Below are 20,851 nucleotides of genomic sequence, written 5' to 3' on the forward strand. Positions count from 1 at the left end.
GCATGGCCCCACTTCAGCCTTCTGCTGCCTCAGGGCATGGATGTTATTTCACAGATGACAAGAGGGGGGCACTGGGGGGGCATGACACAGGTGCAATCACACAGCAGGGTGTGAGCGCAGGTCCATCTGACCCCAGGACTCTTCTCGGCCCCAGAGCATTAGGCTTTCCCACGTCTGAGACTGGAATCCAAGACCCCGCGCTCCTGCTCTGATGGCCCTTGCAGGGCTTTGCAGAATGGCAGAATCTGCTAAACGTTTTCTTCTCTGGGCTCTGCCAAGAAGCCAGGCTTGGGATGGCACATGGCCTCAGATAAATGTGAAAAACAAAACAGGACAACTCCTGGGTTCCACAGGAGACGAGTGTGTGTGTGTGTGCGCGCGCGCGCATGCACATGCAGGTGTGCGTGTGTGTGCAGGAGGGCTCTGCTGTGGACCAGCTGAGTCCATGTAATGATCAGGTGGGGCCCTGGCAGCTCTCTAGAGACCAGGAGCTGCAAGTGTCCTTAATGTGGTTGGCATCTCTGCTCAGGTTACGATGAAAAACACAAGCTAGATCCACCCTGCTAAATTCTTGGTACAGGAAGTCCTTAGCCTTTGCCTTGCTCAGCGTGGTCACTGAGTAGGTGAGTGCGTTCCTTCTGGCCATACTCCACCGTTCCTCATGCAAGTCACCTCTAGGCTCTCAGCCCAGCTGTCCTGGCCCGGGAAGCTGATGTGTCCTGTTCCACCCCGTACGACAAGGACCTCCTGTTCCTTTGCAGAGCTCACGGTAACTACCCCACTGGTGATGGCAAACAGCAGGTGGTCCCCATCCCTAGAGGCCCTGCTGAGCCCGCAGGGTGGTTTGGGGTTCAGCCCCCAGAGGAGGTTGCAGCTCCAGTCCCTGTTGCTTGTGCAGTGGGGTCGCTCTGCGCAAGCGTGTGGTCCAGCACCTGTGTTCCGCCCAGAGCAAAGCTGCAGCCTCTTCCCTCACCTGGTTTGAGGGCCAGCTCTGCCCTGTTTCTTCCTGGGGTGAGTAACAAGCCCCCGGAGTCCCGCCTTCTGCACACTTATAGGTTGCTGTGAGGTTCAAGGAGGGAATCTTCAGAGATGCTGCCCCAGTGGAAGGAATAAGGACAGCATTGGTTTTGTGATCCTTTCTGCTCCCATCTCTGTGTTCCTCCCCAGAAATCAATCCAGCTACTCATTGAGGGAAATAAACTGTAATACTGAGCCCCCAGCTCTTGGCTGTACAGTCTAGTAAAGCTTAGAGCTCAGGGGTTGAGTGTCTGAAATGCAAGCACTGTATGTCAAATCCTCCGTTCATTAGGCACTGAGAGTCCGTATACTCAGAGTCCCCTGCTAGGTGCCACGGGAGCTGGAGAGGACTCTTCACCATCCCTGTGTTCACTGGTTAGGGCTGCTGGAACAAAGAAACAGCCTGGTGCAGCTTAAACAGCGGAAATGGATTCAGTCACAGTTCTGGAGGCCAGAAGTCTAAGTTGAAATTGCGGGCAGGGCAGGCTCCTCCCAAGCCGCTGCAGGAGTCTCTGCTCCGGGCCTCCAGCTTCTGGGGCAATTTTTGGTGTTCCTTGGCAGTAGAAGCACCACCCCAGTCTCTACTTTCTTCTCCCTGTGTGCCTGTCTGTCTCCATATTTCCCTTTAGCATAAGGGCCAGTCATATTGCATTAGTGCCCAGCCTAATGTCTCCACTTTAACTTGATAACCTCCAGAAGACATTGCTACAGGTAAGGTCACATTCTGAGTTACTGGGGTTTAGGACTTTAATATACGAATTTTTAGAGGAACACAATGTATTCAAATTAGGCAATAGGGTTCTCCCGGGGAGATGGGAAGCCCAGGCACACGTCAGGGGATGTCCATGACAAAGAGTCTCGTGGTGAATGTCATGGGGCCAGGGGTCTCGAGAACAGAGTAATCACGTTGATGGAGGGGTGATGGGCCTTGTGTACAGGAACCAGGCTCTGGTGAGAGATGCATGGGGCCCGATATGGTAAATCTGATGCTTGTCCTGCAGCGGGGGTGACTGTGCCTCCTCCTGATCACAATGGTAACAGCTGAACAGTTGAATTGGTCTTTTTTTTTGAGACGGAGTCTTGCTCTGTCGCCCAGGCTGGAGTGAAGTGACGTGATCTAGGCTCACTGCAACCTCTGCCTCCTGGGTTCAAGCAATTCTTCTGTCTCAACCTCCCAACTAGCTTGGATTACAGGTGCGCCCCACCACACCTGGCTAATTTTTTTTTTTTTTTTTTTTGAGAGGGAGTCTCCCTCTGTCACCCAGGGCGGAGTGCAGTGGCACAATCTCGGCTCACTGCAACCTTAACCTCCCGGGTTCACGCCATATTCCTGCCTCAACCTCCCGAGAAGCTGGGACTACAGCTCCCCACCACCATGCCTGGCTAATTTTTTGTATTTTCAGTAGAGATGGGGTTTCACCGTGTTAGTCAGGATGGTCTCGATCTCCTGACCTCAGGTGACTCGCCCACTTCAGCCTCCCAAAGTGCTGGGATTGTAGGCGTGAGCCACCACGTCCGGCCTGAGCTGGTCTTTTATCATCAACAAACTTCTCACACGTGCTTTAAGTACCTGCTTACTTATCTTCCACCTCACTGAAAAGAAAGCCGTCTTTGTCATGTCCCGGCCGCAGTATCCTTCAGTTTCCACTGTGGCGGGGACTGCTGCTCGTTCACTTCCCATGTGGCAACCTTGAGGCTCAGGGGGACGAAGAGATAGACGTGCACGAGATTCTACGGCCTGTGGAATCAGCCCACGTGGAGCAGAACAAAGGGACATGATCTCTAAGCCTTGATTCCAGTGCTGTGCTCTTTCCTTCGTATATTGGTTGTGAGACCTTGTGCTTCAGGAAGCGTGTGTGGGGCCCAGGTGGCATCTCCTCCTCGGTCACAGCGGCTTTCTTAGCAGGCCAGGCTATGTTGATGCTTTATTCTTCTGTGCTCACTCATGCAACAGCCTTCCTGGTGCACTAGCAGGCAAAGGCCGGTGGAGAGGGCTGGTGGGCAGCTTCCGAGAGGCCTGCCCGAGTGTGGGAGGTGTGGTCTCGCTTGCTGTTGCAGAGGGACGCCTTGCGGATAACTGCTCGCATGGATCTGATCCTGGTGTTCTCAGTTGCCTCCTTGCTTGCCTCTTTTAGAAAAAGGCCTCTCCCTGTTGGGCTACCAGCTGTGCAGCTACCATGTGACCCACACTGTGCAGAAGGTGGAGGCTGTGCAGACGTCCTACACAACCTATGCGTCCTGCGGTGGCTGGATCCCCTGGAGGCGGTGCCCCAAGACTGTTTACCAGACCCAGTACCTGGTAGTGGAGGTTCCCGAGTCCAGGAATGTGACCGACTGCTGTAAGGGCTATGAGCAGCTCGGCCTCTACTGTGTCTTGCGTGAGTCCAGGGCTGCCGGGCTGGGGCGGGGCCACCCTTGCCGTCGAGACTCCTGATGGGACAGTCACCGTTGACACCCATCGGCCCGGAACTTGCTAGATCTTCCAGGAGCACGGTTCCCAGCCTTGACCAAGCAGCAGGGTTATCGGCAGGGCTTGCCCCTGGCCCCACTCTCAGGTTTCTGAGTCCGTGGGTGGAGCTGAAGTACAAGAATTTACCCTCCTGACAAGTTCCTGGGTGACACTGATGCTGCTGGCCCAGGAACCCCACTTTGAGAACCTCTGTTATTCTCAGAGGGCCCCAAGTCCTCCCGCTTCTCAGTGCAGTTTGAAAGCTGCTGTCCTGTAGGATGCCTGGGGTCAGTTACCAGGGTGACCAGTGTGGTCAGGCCAGGCCAGGGTCTGAGCCGTTGGGAGGGGGCGGGGACTCAGGGCTCAGCCTACTGAGACGCAGGTGATCTCTTTCAGGGGAGGGGTGTGTGTGTATGTGTGTGTTTAGTGGTTGCTAATTTTGAGTCAATACCAGATCTGCAATGAGTTTCTGTATAGTCAGAAGGTCCTGCCTCACACCCCCACTGTGGAAGGACATGGGGGTGTGTGGCTCCAGCTTGGTGTTGGCCAGGGTCACTGAGACACAAGGGCTGTGGCCTCCAGAGTGCAGAAGCCACCAGCTCCTGGGTGCCCCAAGGGGGCTCCTACAGGACCCATCCTTGTGGCCTGAGACCAGGACACCAGCAGAATGGAGTGCAGACTCCCCACACCAGGGTGCCTGCCTCCTCCAGAAACCAAGGGCCCCAGGTTGTAGTCTGGGGTCTGCATAGACCTGCATGCTGGGCCATCCTGAGTGGGCCCTCCCTCAGCCCCCGGTGCGATTTCACAGATGACAGGGAGAGTTGACGCTTTTCTGCTGCCCTGTTCAGAGGCCCAGGCCCAGAGAGGGCCTGATGGTTTCGGGTGTGCTGTTAACAGGCACACTCCTCTTTGAGGAGTGTTAAAACAATACCACCATGACCAATACCTCCATCACCAATAGAAACCAGGTGGGGCCAGCTGACCCCAGAGCAATGGCCTTCTGTACTCCCATTGCTTCCCTAGAGGGCCACCGGCAGGACAAGGCTATGCCTTGGCCATGCTGCTCAGGTGCTGGTCTAAGGAGACCCTTCCTGTCCTGATGCCTGGCCCCATTTCCACTTTCCCTTTCTCTGAGGGCCACACACACAGAGGGGCCTGCTGAGCCACAGTTGCTGCTGTCCCTGCCCTGCAAGCAGCCTCCACTCCTAGTGGATGGCGGGGGCCATTAGGACACAGGTGCTGATGCCACGGCACCTTGGTGTAGAGCATGTGGACTTTGCATCCAGGACATGCCCTGTCCTGTCCTGTCCTGTCTTACCTGTGGAGGCCACACCTCTTCCTACCTGTTGGCGTTGTCAGGACTAGTGAGGGGAGGAGGCCCTGGGGGAGGCCGATCAGCAGCCCCTTCCTGCCCCCTGCTTGGCAGGGCCACACCAGTCCCACCCATGCCCACCATCACCTTCTGTAAGAGACCCTGGCCTGCTGCAACAAACAAGTTAATTCCCTCCCAGAAGACAGGGAGGCCCCTCCCCACCACCTGCCCTTCATCCTCCTCCACAGAACAGCCTCCAGGAACTGCCTCTTGTGGGAATCAACCGCACTGTTAGAGTGTTAGCACCTTTAATTAGGGGCTCACCAGGGCGATGCTTTTGCAGTCAGGGAGTCCCGTGGGTGAGAGTGGGCTGCTATGGGGAGCTGCAGGGAGTGGAGGGTCAGGCCACAGGGAGGGACGTGGGGCATGAGAGGAAGTGGGCTCACTCTGCGGGCCCTGAGCCCCTCAGTACATGGCCCCTCAGGTTCTAGAAGGCTCACTCTGGCACAGTGAAGAGAGGGCAGACCTAGGAGGATGGAAGAGAAGAGGGAGGGGAACAGGCGTTGCCTGAGTGCATTCTTTCTAAGAGGACAGGGCAGGAAACCCTCCAATCCCTCAGGCACCAAAAGAATAGGCATCCCGGGCTCTGCAGGCGGAGATCCAGGCTAGGGTAGCCCCGTGCCTCCACCACCATGGCGCATTTCTGGGAAGCCTGGCTCGGGACATGGACCCGGGGCTCTCTGACCCCCAGGCAGATTTTTGGGGGTTTACCGAGCTGCACTTTAGTGTAGAGGAGTTTGTGGCATTTGAATGCTGTGGCTGTGGCGATTGTGGGAGGAGGAACATTTCAGGGCACTGAGGACATGGAGTTCTTTCTCAGAAAGGTCCCTGCCTGTGCCGGGACCTGGTGAAGGGCATAGCCCATGAGGCGTCTGCAGCTCCTGCTGCTGGAGGGCCTGTATCCCGTGGGCCTCCATCTCTTCCCAGCCCCAAGGTCAGAGACATCACGCTGGTAGTGTGAAGGTGCCTGTGGTGGGCAGATTTACACCCCGGATTTTGGCAGCACAACCTTCTCTATGCTTGCACAGCTCTTTTGATCCAAGCCGCTTTTTCTGGGATGCCGCACGGTAGGTTGACCCCTTGGAGCTGGACGTGAGATGGTCCCAGTAAGTGGCCTGTTGAGCACTGCAACTCTGATTTGTACAGAATGAAGCAGGTCTGAAGCTGGACCTGGCAGATGTTGGGGGCACCTGGAAATACTGGGAGGTGTGAAGGGCAGGAGATGCTCCTTCCTCTGCAGCGGGGCCTCCAGGTCGCCGGAGTGTGGGTGACTCACACCTCAGCCGCCCGGGAGTCTGCGCCTCGGAGTCCCATCCCCCAGACAGTGGTAAAATGCCACACGTTTCCTCCTTTCTCCTCCCACTCAATCATGACTTATGCAAAAAAGCGAAGGGAAGCATCCACACACACGTGATATGATTTTCAGTGACTTTTTCAACTTTTTCATTCCAGCATTTGGAACGCAATGACACCTGGTGCATTATTTTAAGTTTTAAAAAATATAATTACAGAAAGGAATACATGAGCCATGCAGAAAATTTAGAAACACAGAAAACAGGAGGAGGAAACGATCCCAAGCCTGCTGCTCACGAATAACCACCTTTCACATGTTCTTTATCCGGGGCAGACATTTCACAAGAGGATGGCCACTGTATCCAAGACGTTTGTAGCATGATTTTACCACTCAGCAATGTATCCACAGCAGCTTTCATATCCATAAACATGACTCCACTGCATGCTTTTACGGCCACATGGCATTACCTCATACGCACATCAGCATTCACTGAGCAAGTTCTTGCCACTTAACATTCAGTTGTTTCTAATTACTCATTAGCATACATAATGCTGTGATGAACAGTATACGGTACAAACGCGGCTGTGCACAAGTTGGATTATGTGGTCAGGATGAATTCTGAGAAGTGGAACTCAGCATCTTAGCTGTGCTCCCTAACTACAGTGACACCCCAATTCTGCACAGGATCAACCTCCTGGCAAACTCAGCCTTGTTAGGCAAATCCAGGACCCCACGGGACCAGGAGACTCCCCAAAACTTCTTGTCCTCGCAGGCTGATGACCAGGGGCCCTTTGGTGAGAACCTCTTGTCCTGACCAGGCGAAGAGGCGCTGAGGAAGGAGGAGGGAGACAGGAGCAACTCCTCCCCAGCTCATCCAGTCCTCAGCCCTTGGAGCCTGGGGTTTTACTGCTCAAACAGAAAGCTCCCCTGTTGCCTCACTGGACCATGACTAACAGTGTTGCCAGGAGCTGAGCAGTTCTTTTATTGTTTGCATTGAGTTAGGGAAGAAGGAGATTTTTGACTTTCTACCAAGTTGGACTTGTTCAGCTTTCTTAGGGCGCTCAGTCAGCTGGCCAGCTCCAAGGGATGGAGGGGCTTCCCGGCAGTACCCAGTTAAGATGCAAACCTTTCACTCAAAAACATGCCTCTGGTGATTAGGCAACTATTTTTGGAAGCCAATTTTGGGGGGATTGTTTCTATTTAAATAGCCTTTTAGTTTAGAAGAGTTTTAGATTTGCGGGGAAGTCTTTATCTTTCTGCAAAGATAATGCAGAAAGGTCTTGTACCCCCCAACCCAGCTTCCCCTAACATTAGCATCTTACAGCTCTCGGGACAACTTGTCATAAGGAACCGGCACTGGGCGTTGCCAAGAAACTCCATACTTTATTTGGATTTCCCTGCTTTCCCCAGAATGTCTTTTTCTGTCCCAGGAGCCCACCTTCCATTTAGTCCACACATCTGCTTAACCCTTAGGCCTTTGCTTTTTGCACTGGGAGACAAAGCAGAGACCTTCAGATGCTCGGCAAGCCTCCACCAGGCTCCTGATATTGCCCTCCTCGAGCTGCACCCAACGTTCATTTCTCATGCACGGCCATTGGTAGAGCTGCCTGGATGATGAGGAGAAGAAGACTGAGTCAGGGACAACGCAAGAAAGAGTGTGGCTGAGAGGAATGCCCACAGCAAGGCCAGGCACCAGGCAGACAGGGCTGTGTGAGAAGAGTGGGGATGCAGTCTGTCCGCATATTCCGCGACTCTGGCTCCCCCTGCTCTGGCCAGCTGAGCAGTGTCCTTGGTGATGCGGTCCCAACAGAAACCAGGGCTGCCACTTTCTTTCTTGGTTGCGGAGTGCTCTGCAGAGACCCTGGGGGACCCAAGAGGCCGGTCCCTGGGGTTGCAGCCTGTTGAGGCTGCCCTTCCACTTGGCCAATCCCACAAGTTTTCCCCACCCTCGCGGGGGTGAGTCTCAGACCCAGTTACCAGCTGGCCTCCTCTAGTCTTCTGGGCTCTGAGAGGTCTCAAGCTGTGCTTCTAAACATCCCTGGGCCATAGACACACAAAGCTTGCCATGCATCTGGGCATGAATTGGACAGCTCTGAGTAAAGCCCCAGGGGGAGCACGGCACTCACCATCAGGATGGCTGACTATGGAGGCCACAGAGCGGGGCAAGCCTTCTCTGGGGCCCTGAACGGGGGTCCCTCCTCCCTCTGTGTCCTCCTCATGGCTGCCCTCTGCCTTGTGGAGCTCCCGTCTTCTCAGCTTCCTTCCGTCCTGGGAGATGGGGTCGTCTCCTGCCCTGGGCCCACCTCTGCTGTCTCGGCAAAGGCACACTGCAGGCTCTGCGGCATCGGGCACAGGCTCCGCTGTCTCCTGTCCCCTGGGGTTCTGTTTCTTCTCCTTGCCCTCCTCTTGTGCTTCTCGGAGCCCTGAGCGTCAGCCCCCGGACTCCTGACAGCTTCCCTTTGGGTGGATTCTCAGACTCCTGCAGCGCTTTCTGAGAGCTCTACAAGCCCCTTTTCTGGAAAGCCCACCATGACCTCTCTCTGCAGCCCTGACTGAGGTCTGGTCCCCAGGACCAGTGTACCTCCCATGGGGACCCCACCGGGCTGGCCTCTTGCCCTCCTCATCTTTGCCTCCTGCAGAGGCTCGCTGTGTTTCTGTGTCTGGAGCTGCATCTGAGCTGCATTCACACTGCGAGGGGAGCTGGGCAGCCAACAGCCGGCAGGCTGGCCTCAGTGGCCACCTCCAGTGCCACTCTGCCATGCGTCTCCACGTGGGCAAACAGTGAATGTGTCCAACTTCACATTTGTACTGCCACACCTGGTCTACCCCAGGCCGTTCTTCCCACAGCTTTCCCCAGCTCAGGAATGGAGCCCCAGGGATGCCATCCCCGAAACCTGGGAGCCTTCCTGAAGCTTATTCTTCTCTTACACTCCATCCCGTCTGTCAGCACATCCTGTGGACGCCCCCACCTGATCTCCCCAGGGTCCCATGCTGCACTCGTCTGCACTGTCACCTGGGCCAGCCTCCACCACACCCCACACCAGGCCTGTATCTCACCTCGTGGGCGCCAGGGCTGATGTCTGCAGGGCTGCTCCGAACTCCCCTCTGCCCAGCCCAGGCATGAGCCCCTCTCTAGAGCGGCCTTCCCAGACCTCCATCCCCTACACTGCTTCATCCCCCGAGGCTCTCACCCTGTCTGAATGTCTGTAGATCGCCTTGCACTGTTATTCCCCCACGGGAATATAAGTTCCCTGAAGGCTGGGCCCTGGGCACCCGGGATTGTGCCTGGCACATAGTAGGTGCTCAACAAATATCGAATGAATGAATGAATGAATGAATGAGCTATCAGGACTGGAAGCAGCAAGGGGCCCTCTAAGGGGTGGTGGAGCCTCTTGGACCTGGACTCCTGAGGCCTGGAAGAAACAGAGACACCTAGGACCTCAACTGAAGCTGCCCTGGCAGGACAGATGGGCAGAAGTTATGAAAGCCAAAGCCAGCGGCCCGCCAATGGGGTGGGTCTGCCCAGGCATGGGGATGGGCCCTGAACGGGCCACAGACCCACAGACAGACTTCAGCACCAGGAAGCGCCGACGTGAGGCCCGTGTGAAGCAAATGAGGTTCGTCTTTGATCGCCAGCATCACTAACTGTACCATTTTCTCCCAGCTCTGAATCAGTCCAGAGAGTTCACATCAAGACCCGGGGTCTGCCCTGCAGAGGGGCCTGAACCATCCACCTCCCCCTGCAGCTTGGACACCGACTGTCCTGGACTTCAGAAGTGCTGCCCCTGGTCAGGGGGGCGCTGCTGCATGGCCCCTGCACCCCAAGGTAGGCTGCTGCAGGCCGTGCTCACGGATAGGCAGCAAAGGAGGGTCTCGGTGAGGCTGGTCTGTGGGAAGGTGCAGGGAGGAGTATGTTTCTAGGAGCAGCGACCGATTTCACCAGGAGCCCCCACTGTGTGCACAGGCAGCGCCTGCTCTTAGATAATTTCTTAGTCAAAATCTGGCCCCTGAACTCTCAGGGGAGAAAAGCTCACGGCGCTCTCAGGGGCCCTGAAATGGGAAGACATGTCTGGTGGAGCAGAGACCCGGATTTCCCAGTTTGCCTGGAGAGGCCAGGGGCTCCAGGCAGATTTGTCACAGGTGCGGAGCTGGCTGTGCCTGCAGTGCCACAGGGGCCTGATGAGCACTACGACGCTGTAGGCAGACCCTGCCGCCTCAAATGCACGCCTGCCGGTCTGGAAAGTTCTCTTTCGATTGGGGTCTGCATCCAGGAGAATGGGATGGTCTATATACATACATTATATATATATACATACACACACATATAATTTAATATTTATACATATTATTTAATATGTATTTATACGTATTATTTAATATGTATTTGTACGTATTATTTAATATGTATTTGTACGTATTATTTAATATGTATTTGTACGTATTATTTAATATGTATTTATACATATTATTTAATATGTAAAATATAGCATTAGTATGGTATGCAGTAATAAAGCAATAGTATACATAATATCAAATATGTGATAATATATCATTATACCACATGCTATTCTATAGTGCATACCATATTACATATTATTATACTATCCAATATTTGTAGTGTCAATAAAATAATGGCACAGTATACAGTAATTTTCTATATCAACATACTATGACAGTATAATGAGGCTGATAGGCTCTAGTTACCTCCTAAGCAGATGTCTTCAAGGCAAGGCCCGCTGCTGTGGGTCCCAGGCCCAGCTCGCCTCTGAGCAGGGGTCAGTGGTCTTCAGGGACCTTAGGATGGAGAGGAGCGAGGGGCAGGCAGTGGGGACATCCTCCCGTCTCCTGTGGTAGATGTCTTTTTGCAGGGAAGTAAATGCAGACCAGGGCCTCTCATGGCCTCTGGTTCCCTCTCCTGCTCCCTCTCCCACCCCAGCAGCTCTTGTGACTTCAACCTGTCCTGGGTCCATAATCATCCGTGTTTGCCCTCGTGCAGCTCCAGAGAGGGGCCCTGTGGGCTCCTGGTACAACGTCACCATACTGGTGAAAATGGACTTCAAGGAACTCCAGCAAGTGGACCCCAGGCTCCTGAACCACATGCGCCTTCTGCATTCCTTGGTGGGTGAGAAAGACAGGCTCCCTGCAGGCTCCTTTCAGCAGCTGCTCAGGCAGACGCAGGTGTGGGGCCGTGGAAGGGACCTGGGGGTGGGGAGGGTGACGTTCCACAAGTGGCCCCAAATGACTGACTGTGAACCAAATTCTAATTCTTAAACAAAACAGCTTCAAAGAGGTATGATTTACATGCAACAACATGCACACAACTGAAGCGTGTATTTGGCTGAGTTGTGATGTGTGTACCTTTGTAGGCCCACCTGTTGTGGTGGAGAACGCAGATCCCTAAGCTTGCAGGCGTCTGGAGTCCCAGCAAAGACAGCCTAAGCCCCAAGCTCTTCCCTCACCACCCTCACTCCCAACTTTCTCAAGTTCTGGCTCCTGCTTCATGGAAGCCGGCACCGTCCTGGGAGTGCTGAGATGGGAACTGTAGCCTGGGGCTGGAGAGCACCCTGGGGTCCCAGGTTAGCAGTGCCCCTGGCCTCTCCACACAAGTCAGAAGCACACCCCAGGGTGACATGCAAAACACTGTCTCCAGAGGTCACCCATTGTCCCCTCGGGATAAAAACAAACACCCTTGCTGACCCCTGCTGATGACACAGCTCACACTTTCTGGCCCATCAGCAGTGAGTGCCAACCAGGATGTCTTCTCCAGCTGAGGCCACCATCAGTCTCGGGAATCCCAGCATGGACAGGGCACTGCGTGCCCCCAAGGCGACCCTCCGTGGGAGATGGTCTGACTTTAGGGCCGGCTGCTGACAGGGGCCTGCGCTCAGAGGGTTCAGCTTGGTCTAAAGTGCTGCCGTTGCCTCTGGAAATGCCGAACACTTTTCAGACGAAGGGCCCCGCATTTTCCTTCGGCATCTGTGTAGCTCTTCTGTGCTTCAGATCTTTTGTGTGTCCCACGTGTGTCTGGGTGTCTTGGTGTTAGACCCAGGGTTGGGGCACTCTTTGGCCTTTAGACTAAGCTGGCTGGGAGCCCAGATCAGATGGTGCACACCTCCCGTTGTTCTGGGCTGCTGGCCAGTGAGCTGCTAGACAGGTAGTCTGCAGCCTCGGTCTTAACAACCTGGCCTAGGACTGATTCCTGTCTCCTCTTAGCTTGTTGAGGGGCTGTCCAACTGGACAGTTAGAAGCTAGCTCTGAAGCCACACTGCCTGGCCCAAGTGTTGCCACTTATCAGCTGTGTGACCTTGGGCAAGTCACTTAACCTCTCTGTGCCTGAGATACCTCCTCCATTAAATATAAATAATCGGCCAGGAGTGGTGGCTCATGCCTGTAATCCCGGCACTTTGGGAGGCCGAGGCGAGCAGATCACTTGAGGTCAGGAGTTCAAGACCAGCCTGGCCAACATGGCGAAACCCCGTGTCTACTAGAAATCCAATAATTAGCCAGGTATGGTGGCACGTGCCTGTAATCCCAGCTACTGGGGAGGCTGAGGCAGGAGAATTGCTTGAACCCGGGAGGTGGAGGTTGCAGTGAGCCGAGATCGTGCCAGTGCACTCCAATCTGGGCTACAAGCGAGACTCTGTCTCTAAATAAATAAATAAATAAATAGGTAAGTAAGTAAATAGAAATAATCATAACCCTGCCTGAGACAGGGCCTATGAGTTTAAATCATACATGTAAAGAGCTCAAGATGGTTCCTGAGCTTCCTGATGTGTGTAGGGCCAGAGATGTTGTGGTTGTTGTGTTTTCACTATTGCTGTGTGCCACCTGCTGTCTCCTTGTGTATGCAGCTTTCGTGTCTCCAACCAGCCCATTACTCCCTGCAGAAACGCCTGCCTTGCCCAGGGGTCAGACAGCAGCAGGGGCTGGGCTCTGAGGCCTGTTTCTGCTGCTGAGTAAGGGGTTCCAACGAGGATGGGGCTGGTTCCCATTTCTGTATTCTAAATTACGAGTTGCATCTCCTCCCAGGAAGAGGCTTCAAGTGTGTATCAGAGGACCCCAGCTCTCCCCAAACCTCCTTCGGTGCTCCCAGTGGAGACTCGGGGTTCGCTGACAAAGTTTGTTTTGGTGACCGCTGGTCTGGCTGTGCAGCTGCCGGTTTGCCTGGCTTCCCGAGGGTTGAGATTCAAGATATTAAACTGAAATAAAAACAATGCATTGAAATGAGGAAAGTGATCATTAAACCTCAAAAAAGTAATTGGATGTTTGGATGTACACAACAGGAGACTGTGGCTTGTGATCTCAAATTGTCTAATTCTAGTTCTAATTCTCTGTCGTCAGCTGCAAGAGACCTGCAGTCTTGGCAAGGGTGGGAGACTGAGGGTCCTGGGGCTGGCTGCTATATTAGTGTCCTGGGGCCACTGTTACCAAGGACCACAGACTGGGGGCTTCAAACAACAGAAACTTCCTCTCTCACAGTTCTGGGGACTGGAGAGTCCAAAATCAAGGTGTCGGCAGGGCTGGTTCATCCTGAGGCCTCCAGGCCTCTCTCCCTGGCCTGCAGGCAGCTGTCTTCTCCGTCTCTTCATACTGTCTTCCCCCATTCGTATCTGTTTCTGTGTCCACATTTCCCCTTTTTATGAGGGCACCAGCCATATTGGATTGGAACCTACCTTCACTAATTATATCTGCAGTGACCCTATTTCCAAATAAGGTCACATTCTGAGGTGCTGGAGCTTAGGACTTCAACATATAGATTTTAGGGGACAGAATTCAGCTCATCGCAACTGGTGCTGAAAGGTATTGATAGTTCTGGTTTGTAGGACTTTTATTAGGCTAGTGACGGATATATAAGTACTGTAGAGGTTCTTTGCTGAGGAGCAGAATGGTGTGTGTGTGTGGACAGTTCATTTCAACTCTGCGGGCCTCAATCTCCTTGTCTGTCTGACAGGGTGTGCTTCTGCTGTGTGATGCTCTGATTCTGGCTTCACAGGTCACCAGCGCCCTACAACCAATGGCCTCCACCATCCACCACCTGCACTCGGCCCCTGGGGACGCCTCCACCACGGTGTCATGGCTGCTGCTGGGCCTGCTGCAGCCACTGCCTGTGGCCGATGTCTCTGCCCTGCTGGGTGATATTGCGAAGCGTGTCTATGAAGTGATCAGCGTCCAGGTGCAAGGTTGGGCTTCCCTCGATCCTCCCTCTGGGGAGGCTGCAGGGTGGGGCCTGAACAGCCAAAATGCAAGGTGGATGCTGAAGCCAGACCAGTCCTTTGTCTTTTAAAGGAGGTTTAAGTTCAGGAGTGAACGAATAACTGGTTCAAGTGTGTTCATCCCACAGGGGTGGGATCTGCCTTCAGGTCACCCTGTAAACTCCAAGTCCCCAAGTACAGACCTCTAGAACTTATTTTGCCCCCCATTTCTGGCCCCTCTCCCCTTCCCTCCATCTCTCCTCAGATCCCTCTGGACTCCTTCCCCCTCGGCAGGCTTCTCCTTCCAACCTAGTGGACACTGGAGGGCAAATCCCAGAGCCACACACAAAGAACTTGTTTCTTCAGTTCTTTGGTTTCCTAAATTTCCCTCTTGCCTCTTTCCCACCCTTGCCAAGGACATCCTTGTACTCCAAAGGCTCCTTCAGCAGAATTTGTCTAAAGTTGACAAATACACTGACAAATACACTGGCAAAGCACATAGACGTGCCCTTGTTTCTGGAAGAAATTACCTGTTCTTTATTGTTGTTGTCCTATGTCAGGAATTGGCAAACCTTATCTAAAAGGGACCAGATGGTAAATATTTTTGGCTTTGTGGGCCCACGTGATCTCTGTCTCAATGACTCAGCCCTGCTGTGGTAGCAGCCACAGACAGTCCGCAATCAAACCACCGGGCTCCTGAACGGCTTCCTGTACCCAAGCAGGAGGCAGCCAGGCTAGTCTGCTGCTCCCACGGCTTTGCGGGAGGGTAGCCGCCTTGGCGAAGCCTCTTCTATGACACTGAGGAGGCACGTGACAATGCCAGGGCTCAAAGCCATGTGAAAGCTCTAGCGATTGCAGTGATCTCCCTTCAGATCCACACATGTTCTTCAAAACCAAGCTGCATTGCTCTAGTGCCATTAAGCAAAGTGTTCGTTCTATCATCTGCTCTGTCAATGACGTTCGGCCAGAGGTTGCAGGAGCACACCTGTGGGTGGACCAGTTGAGTTTCTTATTCGAGGCAGCAAGGGAGAACCCATACCATGGAAAACCATGAGGCCTCTCAGTAAGAGATAGTTAGAAAGAAACTGTTACAGGATGTGAGTTGTGATCGGGTGGTTTGGGGAGGGTCTAGGGAAGTGTGATTTTGTTCTGAATTGAATGCTGTCAGGAAATGGAGGCAACTCCATGATTGGGAATCTCAGTACATCTAAGCAAATGAGACGGGCACAATTGCATAAAGATAAGCTATAATTTGTGAAGAACTAAGAATCACTCATTTGGGCCAAGAGAGGGGCGTTCGTATTTTGTGGATGACACATGAGCTTATCACTGTCTGTGCTTAGACAGCATTATGAAGAGGCTGGTCGCTGTGAGATGGTTCTGTCTGGGAGGCCTGGGCCAGCCTCAGAATGTCAAGGGTAGCTCTGGGTTTCCTTGTTGGCACAGAAAACACCCATCGATTTGCTTTACCCTTGGGGTGGGATGTTTTGGCCCCGTCTTTTCATGACCACCCAGACTCAGTCCAGCCCAGAGTGATTTGCTCATGTGAGGCTGCCCAGTGAGCTAGCCGCGAGCCCTGCCTGAACATGGGCCACTGCTTGGATGAAGATGGCCAGCAGCCGCACGGGGCCCTCTAAGATGAGGCTTCTATAGTCCCTCTTGGGCCCAGTGCCCAAGGCACCCCTCAACCGACGTGGCACAAATCCACGGCACGAGTCCACAGAGGCCGTGCGTGTGCAGGTAGATGAGGACGGCAAGGTGGCGGCAACTGCTGAGTGTGGGTCCTGCTGTCCATCCCTGTAGATGTCAATGAGTGTTCCTACGAGGAGCTCAACGCCTGTTCTGGAAGGGAACTGTGCGCAAACCTGGAGGGCTCGTACCAGTGCATCTGTCACCAGGGAGCTCCAGCCACGCCTCCGCGGAAGCTCAACCTGGAGTGGGAAGGTAACGGCCAGGCTCTCTCAAATGGTGTGGGAATGGCTTAATTCCCGTTTGCCCCCAGAATCACCAGCAGTGCTTGCAGCTGCAGCATTTACCCCGAGATAACTTTGCCATGAAATATCTTGCTTTTATTATTATTTTCGCATCACTCTGGTATGTCGACTTTGGAAACAAAAGACACAATTCTCCTTATAGCATTCTGTTTTTAGTAGTGGTGTTTCCATTTACAAAATATAGTGATTCTTGATAGCTGGAAATGTCAAATCCTAGAAAACAGCATTCCTACGTGTGTTGTTAACATGGTTCTCAGACAAGTTGTTGGCCGACGATGCATTTGCTGAACCTGTTTTTCTGAAATAGATGATTCTGATGATTCAGACAATTCTGAGGTTAGTTCTGTTTAGAAATAACTCCAAGAACAGTTTTTATATTTTATTTTCATATTGAAAATCAGATTTGTTTTAGCCCCAAAGGGTGTGTTTATGTAAAATTAAATGAGTGTTGGCAGTGAGCTGCCCTTTTTGTCTTCGAAACGGGAAAAGGGTGAAGGCATTTTTCAAAGGCTGGATAGTCTTTAGACCACAGAGACTCTTCTTGCTGAGAGGGAACGGCTGGCTCACAGGCACAGAATACACTTAGTTCTCTCAACCATCATTGGTCTCCTAGTGGGCCACTCTTGCCTCCATTCTTTGGCTTAGGAAATGTTGATTTAGGTGCTATTCACTGTGCTAGGTACTGGTAATGGAAGCATGAAGAAGCAGGTCCTAATCTCTGTCTGTCTAGTGAGTTGTGGAAATGGAGACATTTTGGCGCATGAAAGGGCATGACTGATGTCTGCATTGGAACCACGGGGATAAGCTGGGACTATCCCTAGCATCGCGGGGTCAGCCTGGGGAGCAGAAGAGCCGGCTGGGCGTAGGGGGAAGCACGTAGAAAAACATGCCCAGGTCTGTCCCTGTTGGGAGTGGGGAGGGATGTACCAACCAGGACTGGCACACGGGATTGGCTCTGCCAGCAAGCAGCTTGGAATAAGAAGTAACTGTGTAATCTGAAATGTAGGAAGGCGCTATAAAGATGATACACTGCATGCAGGAGTCTAGGGTGTAGAAGGTGGTGGAGAAAGGGATTCAGGCAACATTTTAGAGGTAGAACCTCTGGAACGTACTGATTAATTCAGTGAAGAAGAGGATAAAGGAAAGGAGACGGAATCCAGATATCTTGATTGAACCATGGAGTAGAGGGTGTTTGCACTGGAGTGGATGGGGAAGATGTGAGCTGTTGTTATTATTGTCAGTAATAGTTACAGCTGAGATGGAGTGAGTGGAGGTGCCAGGATGCTGACTGAGTTGGACACGTGGTGCTAGAGCACAGAGGCGGGGCTGGGCTGCATATGTGAGTCCAGGGTCACTCGCCTCCAGGTGACACTTAAACCATGGCATGGCTGAGAGAAGGGAAGAGGCCTGGGGCCTGCGGCCAGAGAACCCCAACAGTGCCAGGTCAGTGCAGGAGGAGAGGCTGCAGAGGACAGGGGTAAGGCAGGAAAACAGCTGGACGGGCGTGTGCAGTCAGGTCAGCAGGGAAGGCTCAGTAAGCCCCAGGCGAGCAAGCGGTAAGCTGGACGGCAAGCAGGGAGGGCGTATGCGTGGGTAACAGCGGGGCAGGAAATGCCCGTGGGAACTGCAGGGATCTGGTGCCGGCTTCAGGAGAGCAGAAGGGAAGCAGCCAGCAGCCCAGGTTAGGAAGACAGCTGGAGGAGAAAAAGAAGAGAGAACAACTGAGAATCCTGCAGGGAATCTTGACTATGAAGAGGCTAAGGGAAGGAAAGCCTGGTGTGGAGGAGGCTGTGGACTCCCAGGGGGTCTCTCAGGCAACGCTGATCCCATCTCTTTCTATTTCCTGTTCCTTTCCAGGTTTTGACTTTATTGAATACAAGTTTTTTTTTTTTTTAATCTTATTTAAATCCTGCTATATGTGTAATTTTATAAGCTGCTTTCTTCAGTTCCTATAGTGTGTACAAAGTTTCCAAGAAGAAGCCTGGTTTTCACCATGATGATTATTGGTAGTTGAAAACTAACAGCTTTCTAAAGCAATCATATAATATTCTTTCCCCTCACAGGAGCACTTTTGTTGCTTCCAGGAGTCTGGAACTGTAACATCGTGACAAGGGTTACAGAGAATCTCTTTATACCCAATTTGAATTCGCTAATCATTTAATTTGCATGTTCTTTTTCCTTAAAAGGACTCAACAGTGAGGACCATCCCTTTGTTCACAGTAACAGCACAGCTGGCAGTTGCCGGTACTTCACATACACTGGGCTCTGCTCTCAGCACTCTGTGGGTATTGCTTCGTTTAGATTCTTAGAATAACCTCAAGAGGCAACTACTCTTCTTACGCTCATTTTTTCAGAAGAGAAAATTGAGGGAGACGAAGGCGATGTTCTTGCATAAAACCCCAAGGCTGGTTCTCTGCAGACGCACATGAACCAGCTGTTCATGACTCCCTGCCACCCTCGTCATCCCGAGGCCATCTTCCCTAGCAGCCCTCTGGAGGGGACCTGCCTGAGAGTGTGATGGCCTCTTCCGCATCCTTGGGAGCTGTCCTTTGTCCTGGTGCACGCAGGGAAACCACCATGCCCTTCCCACCTTCATGAGTGCTTAGGACCAAGAGTCAGTAGAGGTCCAGAAGACTTGAATTATTTTCTTTGGTGTTCCAGAGCTGAACTAGGAAAAGGAGTCTAAGGTTGTGGTTTATTTATTTAATTAATTTTATTTTTTATTTTTTGTAGAGACAGGGTCTTACTCTGTCGCCCAGGCTGGAGTGCAGTGGCGTGATCACCGGTCACTGCAGCCTCCAGCTCCCAGGCTCCAACCTCAGCCTCTGGAGTAGCTGGGACCACAGACGTGCACCACCACAGCTGGGTCATTTTAAAATTTTTTGTAGAGATGAAGTCTCACTGAGTAGCCCAGGCTGGTCTCAAGCTCCCAGCCTCAAGAGATCCTCCCTCCTTGGCCTCATAAAGTGCTGGAATTGCAGGCAGGAGCCCCCATGCTCAGCCTAAGGTTCTGATTGGCTCTTCTCGTTGTCCTGTGGGCGAGGGGTGGAGGGAGTGGACCAGTCCCCAGAGCCAGCTGTGGATGTGGTGGGCTCCAGGGTCAGACGTTCCCCCTACCACCAGGAATGTTCTCCTCCTATCAAAATGAGGTTGTGTGGGGAGAGTGGCCTTGCCTTCCACCCTGGCAGATGAATCCCTGGTGCCCCGCAAAGAGCAGGCACTCCACAAACGTTTCCTGGATCAGTCACAGAAAGAGAAGTTTCCACAGTGGTCATCCCAAGGGTCTCCAGGTATTAAAAATTTCCAGCCCAGCTCTGGCAGCAAAACACTGAGAACACTCCTGTACCCCAAGCACGTGGCCTTGAGATCCACTTAGAACTTCGCACCCCATGCACACCCCATGGCACCCCACTAAGCTCTGCAGAGAACCGCCTGTAGATTCCTGCTCTGTGGCTTCCAGGGTGAGAATCCTGTCCCTTTCGTGAGCGCAGAAGGTTGGAAAACAGGTATTTTCCGAATAGTTATTTTTACCCTGGTCAGTCATCTGGAAAAATATTAGATTCTATTTACGGTTAGGTCTGTTGGCAGTCGCACTCTGCCGTGTTGCTTGGCGCAGTGAGCTGCCAGATTACGTCAGCATACACGGCCGCTCGAGCGACCGCCAAACACAAACAGGGGAGGCTGCGCGGTCCTGGCTTCACTTCTAATAGGGCAGGACACACTAATCCAGTGTTTCCAGTTCAGCAGTTTAGAGTGAATTCCAATTGCACATTGCTAAGGAAACAGCATCCCTGGCACCTTCCCTGCTGAACCAGAGATGAGTCACGGCTGCCCGGAAGAAACAAGGGCCAGACTGTCAGACTTGGAGAACCCAGGGTGCTTTACCCAGCTAGAGGCAAAGTTCTGAACTTGTGTTCCTAGCTGTGGATGGGGAGGGCTGTGGAGCAGGGGCTCTGGGGCCTGAAGTTTAGATTAACCACATTGCTGTGGCCTTGGGTCATGCAAACACAGAGTCAAGAGAATCATTTTCTAGGCCACATTTAAGGGGGACACTGAAAAGGGTCCCCATTTAAGGGTGACCAAAAGAGGGTGTTCTGGCTAATGAAAACCAAAAATCAAGTTATAGGGGCCTACCCTGGAAGAGAGGAGTCAGGGGTAGAAGGAAGATTTCTAGTTTTAAAATACCACAAGATCTGTCCAACAAAAGAGAGATTGGCCTTAGCATGTTAGAAGTTGGTTGGTTGGTTTTACAACACAAAGAAAACTCTCCAAGCTGTGCTGTCCAGCCACGGGAACAGCTGCAGTGAAATTTCGTTAAAGAAGGATTGGGAGATATGTAAGTTTCCTGGGTTTCCCTAACAAAGACCCATGAACTGGGTGGCTTCAAACAAGAGAAATGTATCCTGTCACAGTTCTGAAGACCAGAAATTTGAAATAGTTACCACTGGGCCCAAATCAGGATGCCAGCAGGGCTGTGCCCTCCAGAGGCTCTGGGAGAATCCATTCCTTGCCTCTCTGCCCTCTGGTGGCTGC

General features: G+C 52.7%; 1 protein-coding gene across 2 annotated transcripts in view; it reads left to right on the top strand.

The window, feature by feature from the left end:
* The window catches only part of UMODL1 (uromodulin like 1), a 68,273-nt gene that overhangs the window by 1,274 nt on the left and 46,148 nt on the right, over positions 1–20,851 (top strand). Inside the window, exons 2-6 of one of the 2 annotated variants that reach the window (XM_033232550.1) lie at positions 3,153–3,395; positions 9,797–9,958; positions 11,129–11,250; positions 14,126–14,312; positions 16,128–16,268. In XM_033232550.1, coding sequence (XP_033088441.1) covers positions 3,153–3,395; positions 9,797–9,958; positions 11,129–11,250; positions 14,126–14,312; positions 16,128–16,268 — 855 coding nt within the window. Of the gene's footprint in view, positions 1–3,152; positions 3,396–9,796; positions 9,959–11,128; positions 11,251–14,125; positions 14,313–15,188; positions 15,388–16,127; positions 16,269–20,851 lie in introns of those variants that run through there. The other variant, XM_033232551.1, reaches the window with a different exon arrangement.

This window comes from Trachypithecus francoisi, unplaced genomic scaffold (genome assembly GCF_009764315.1).
Source record: "Trachypithecus francoisi isolate TF-2019V2 unplaced genomic scaffold, Tfra_2.0 Lachesis_group14, whole genome shotgun sequence".
NCBI classification, from domain to species: Eukaryota; Metazoa; Chordata; class Mammalia; order Primates; family Cercopithecidae; genus Trachypithecus; species Trachypithecus francoisi.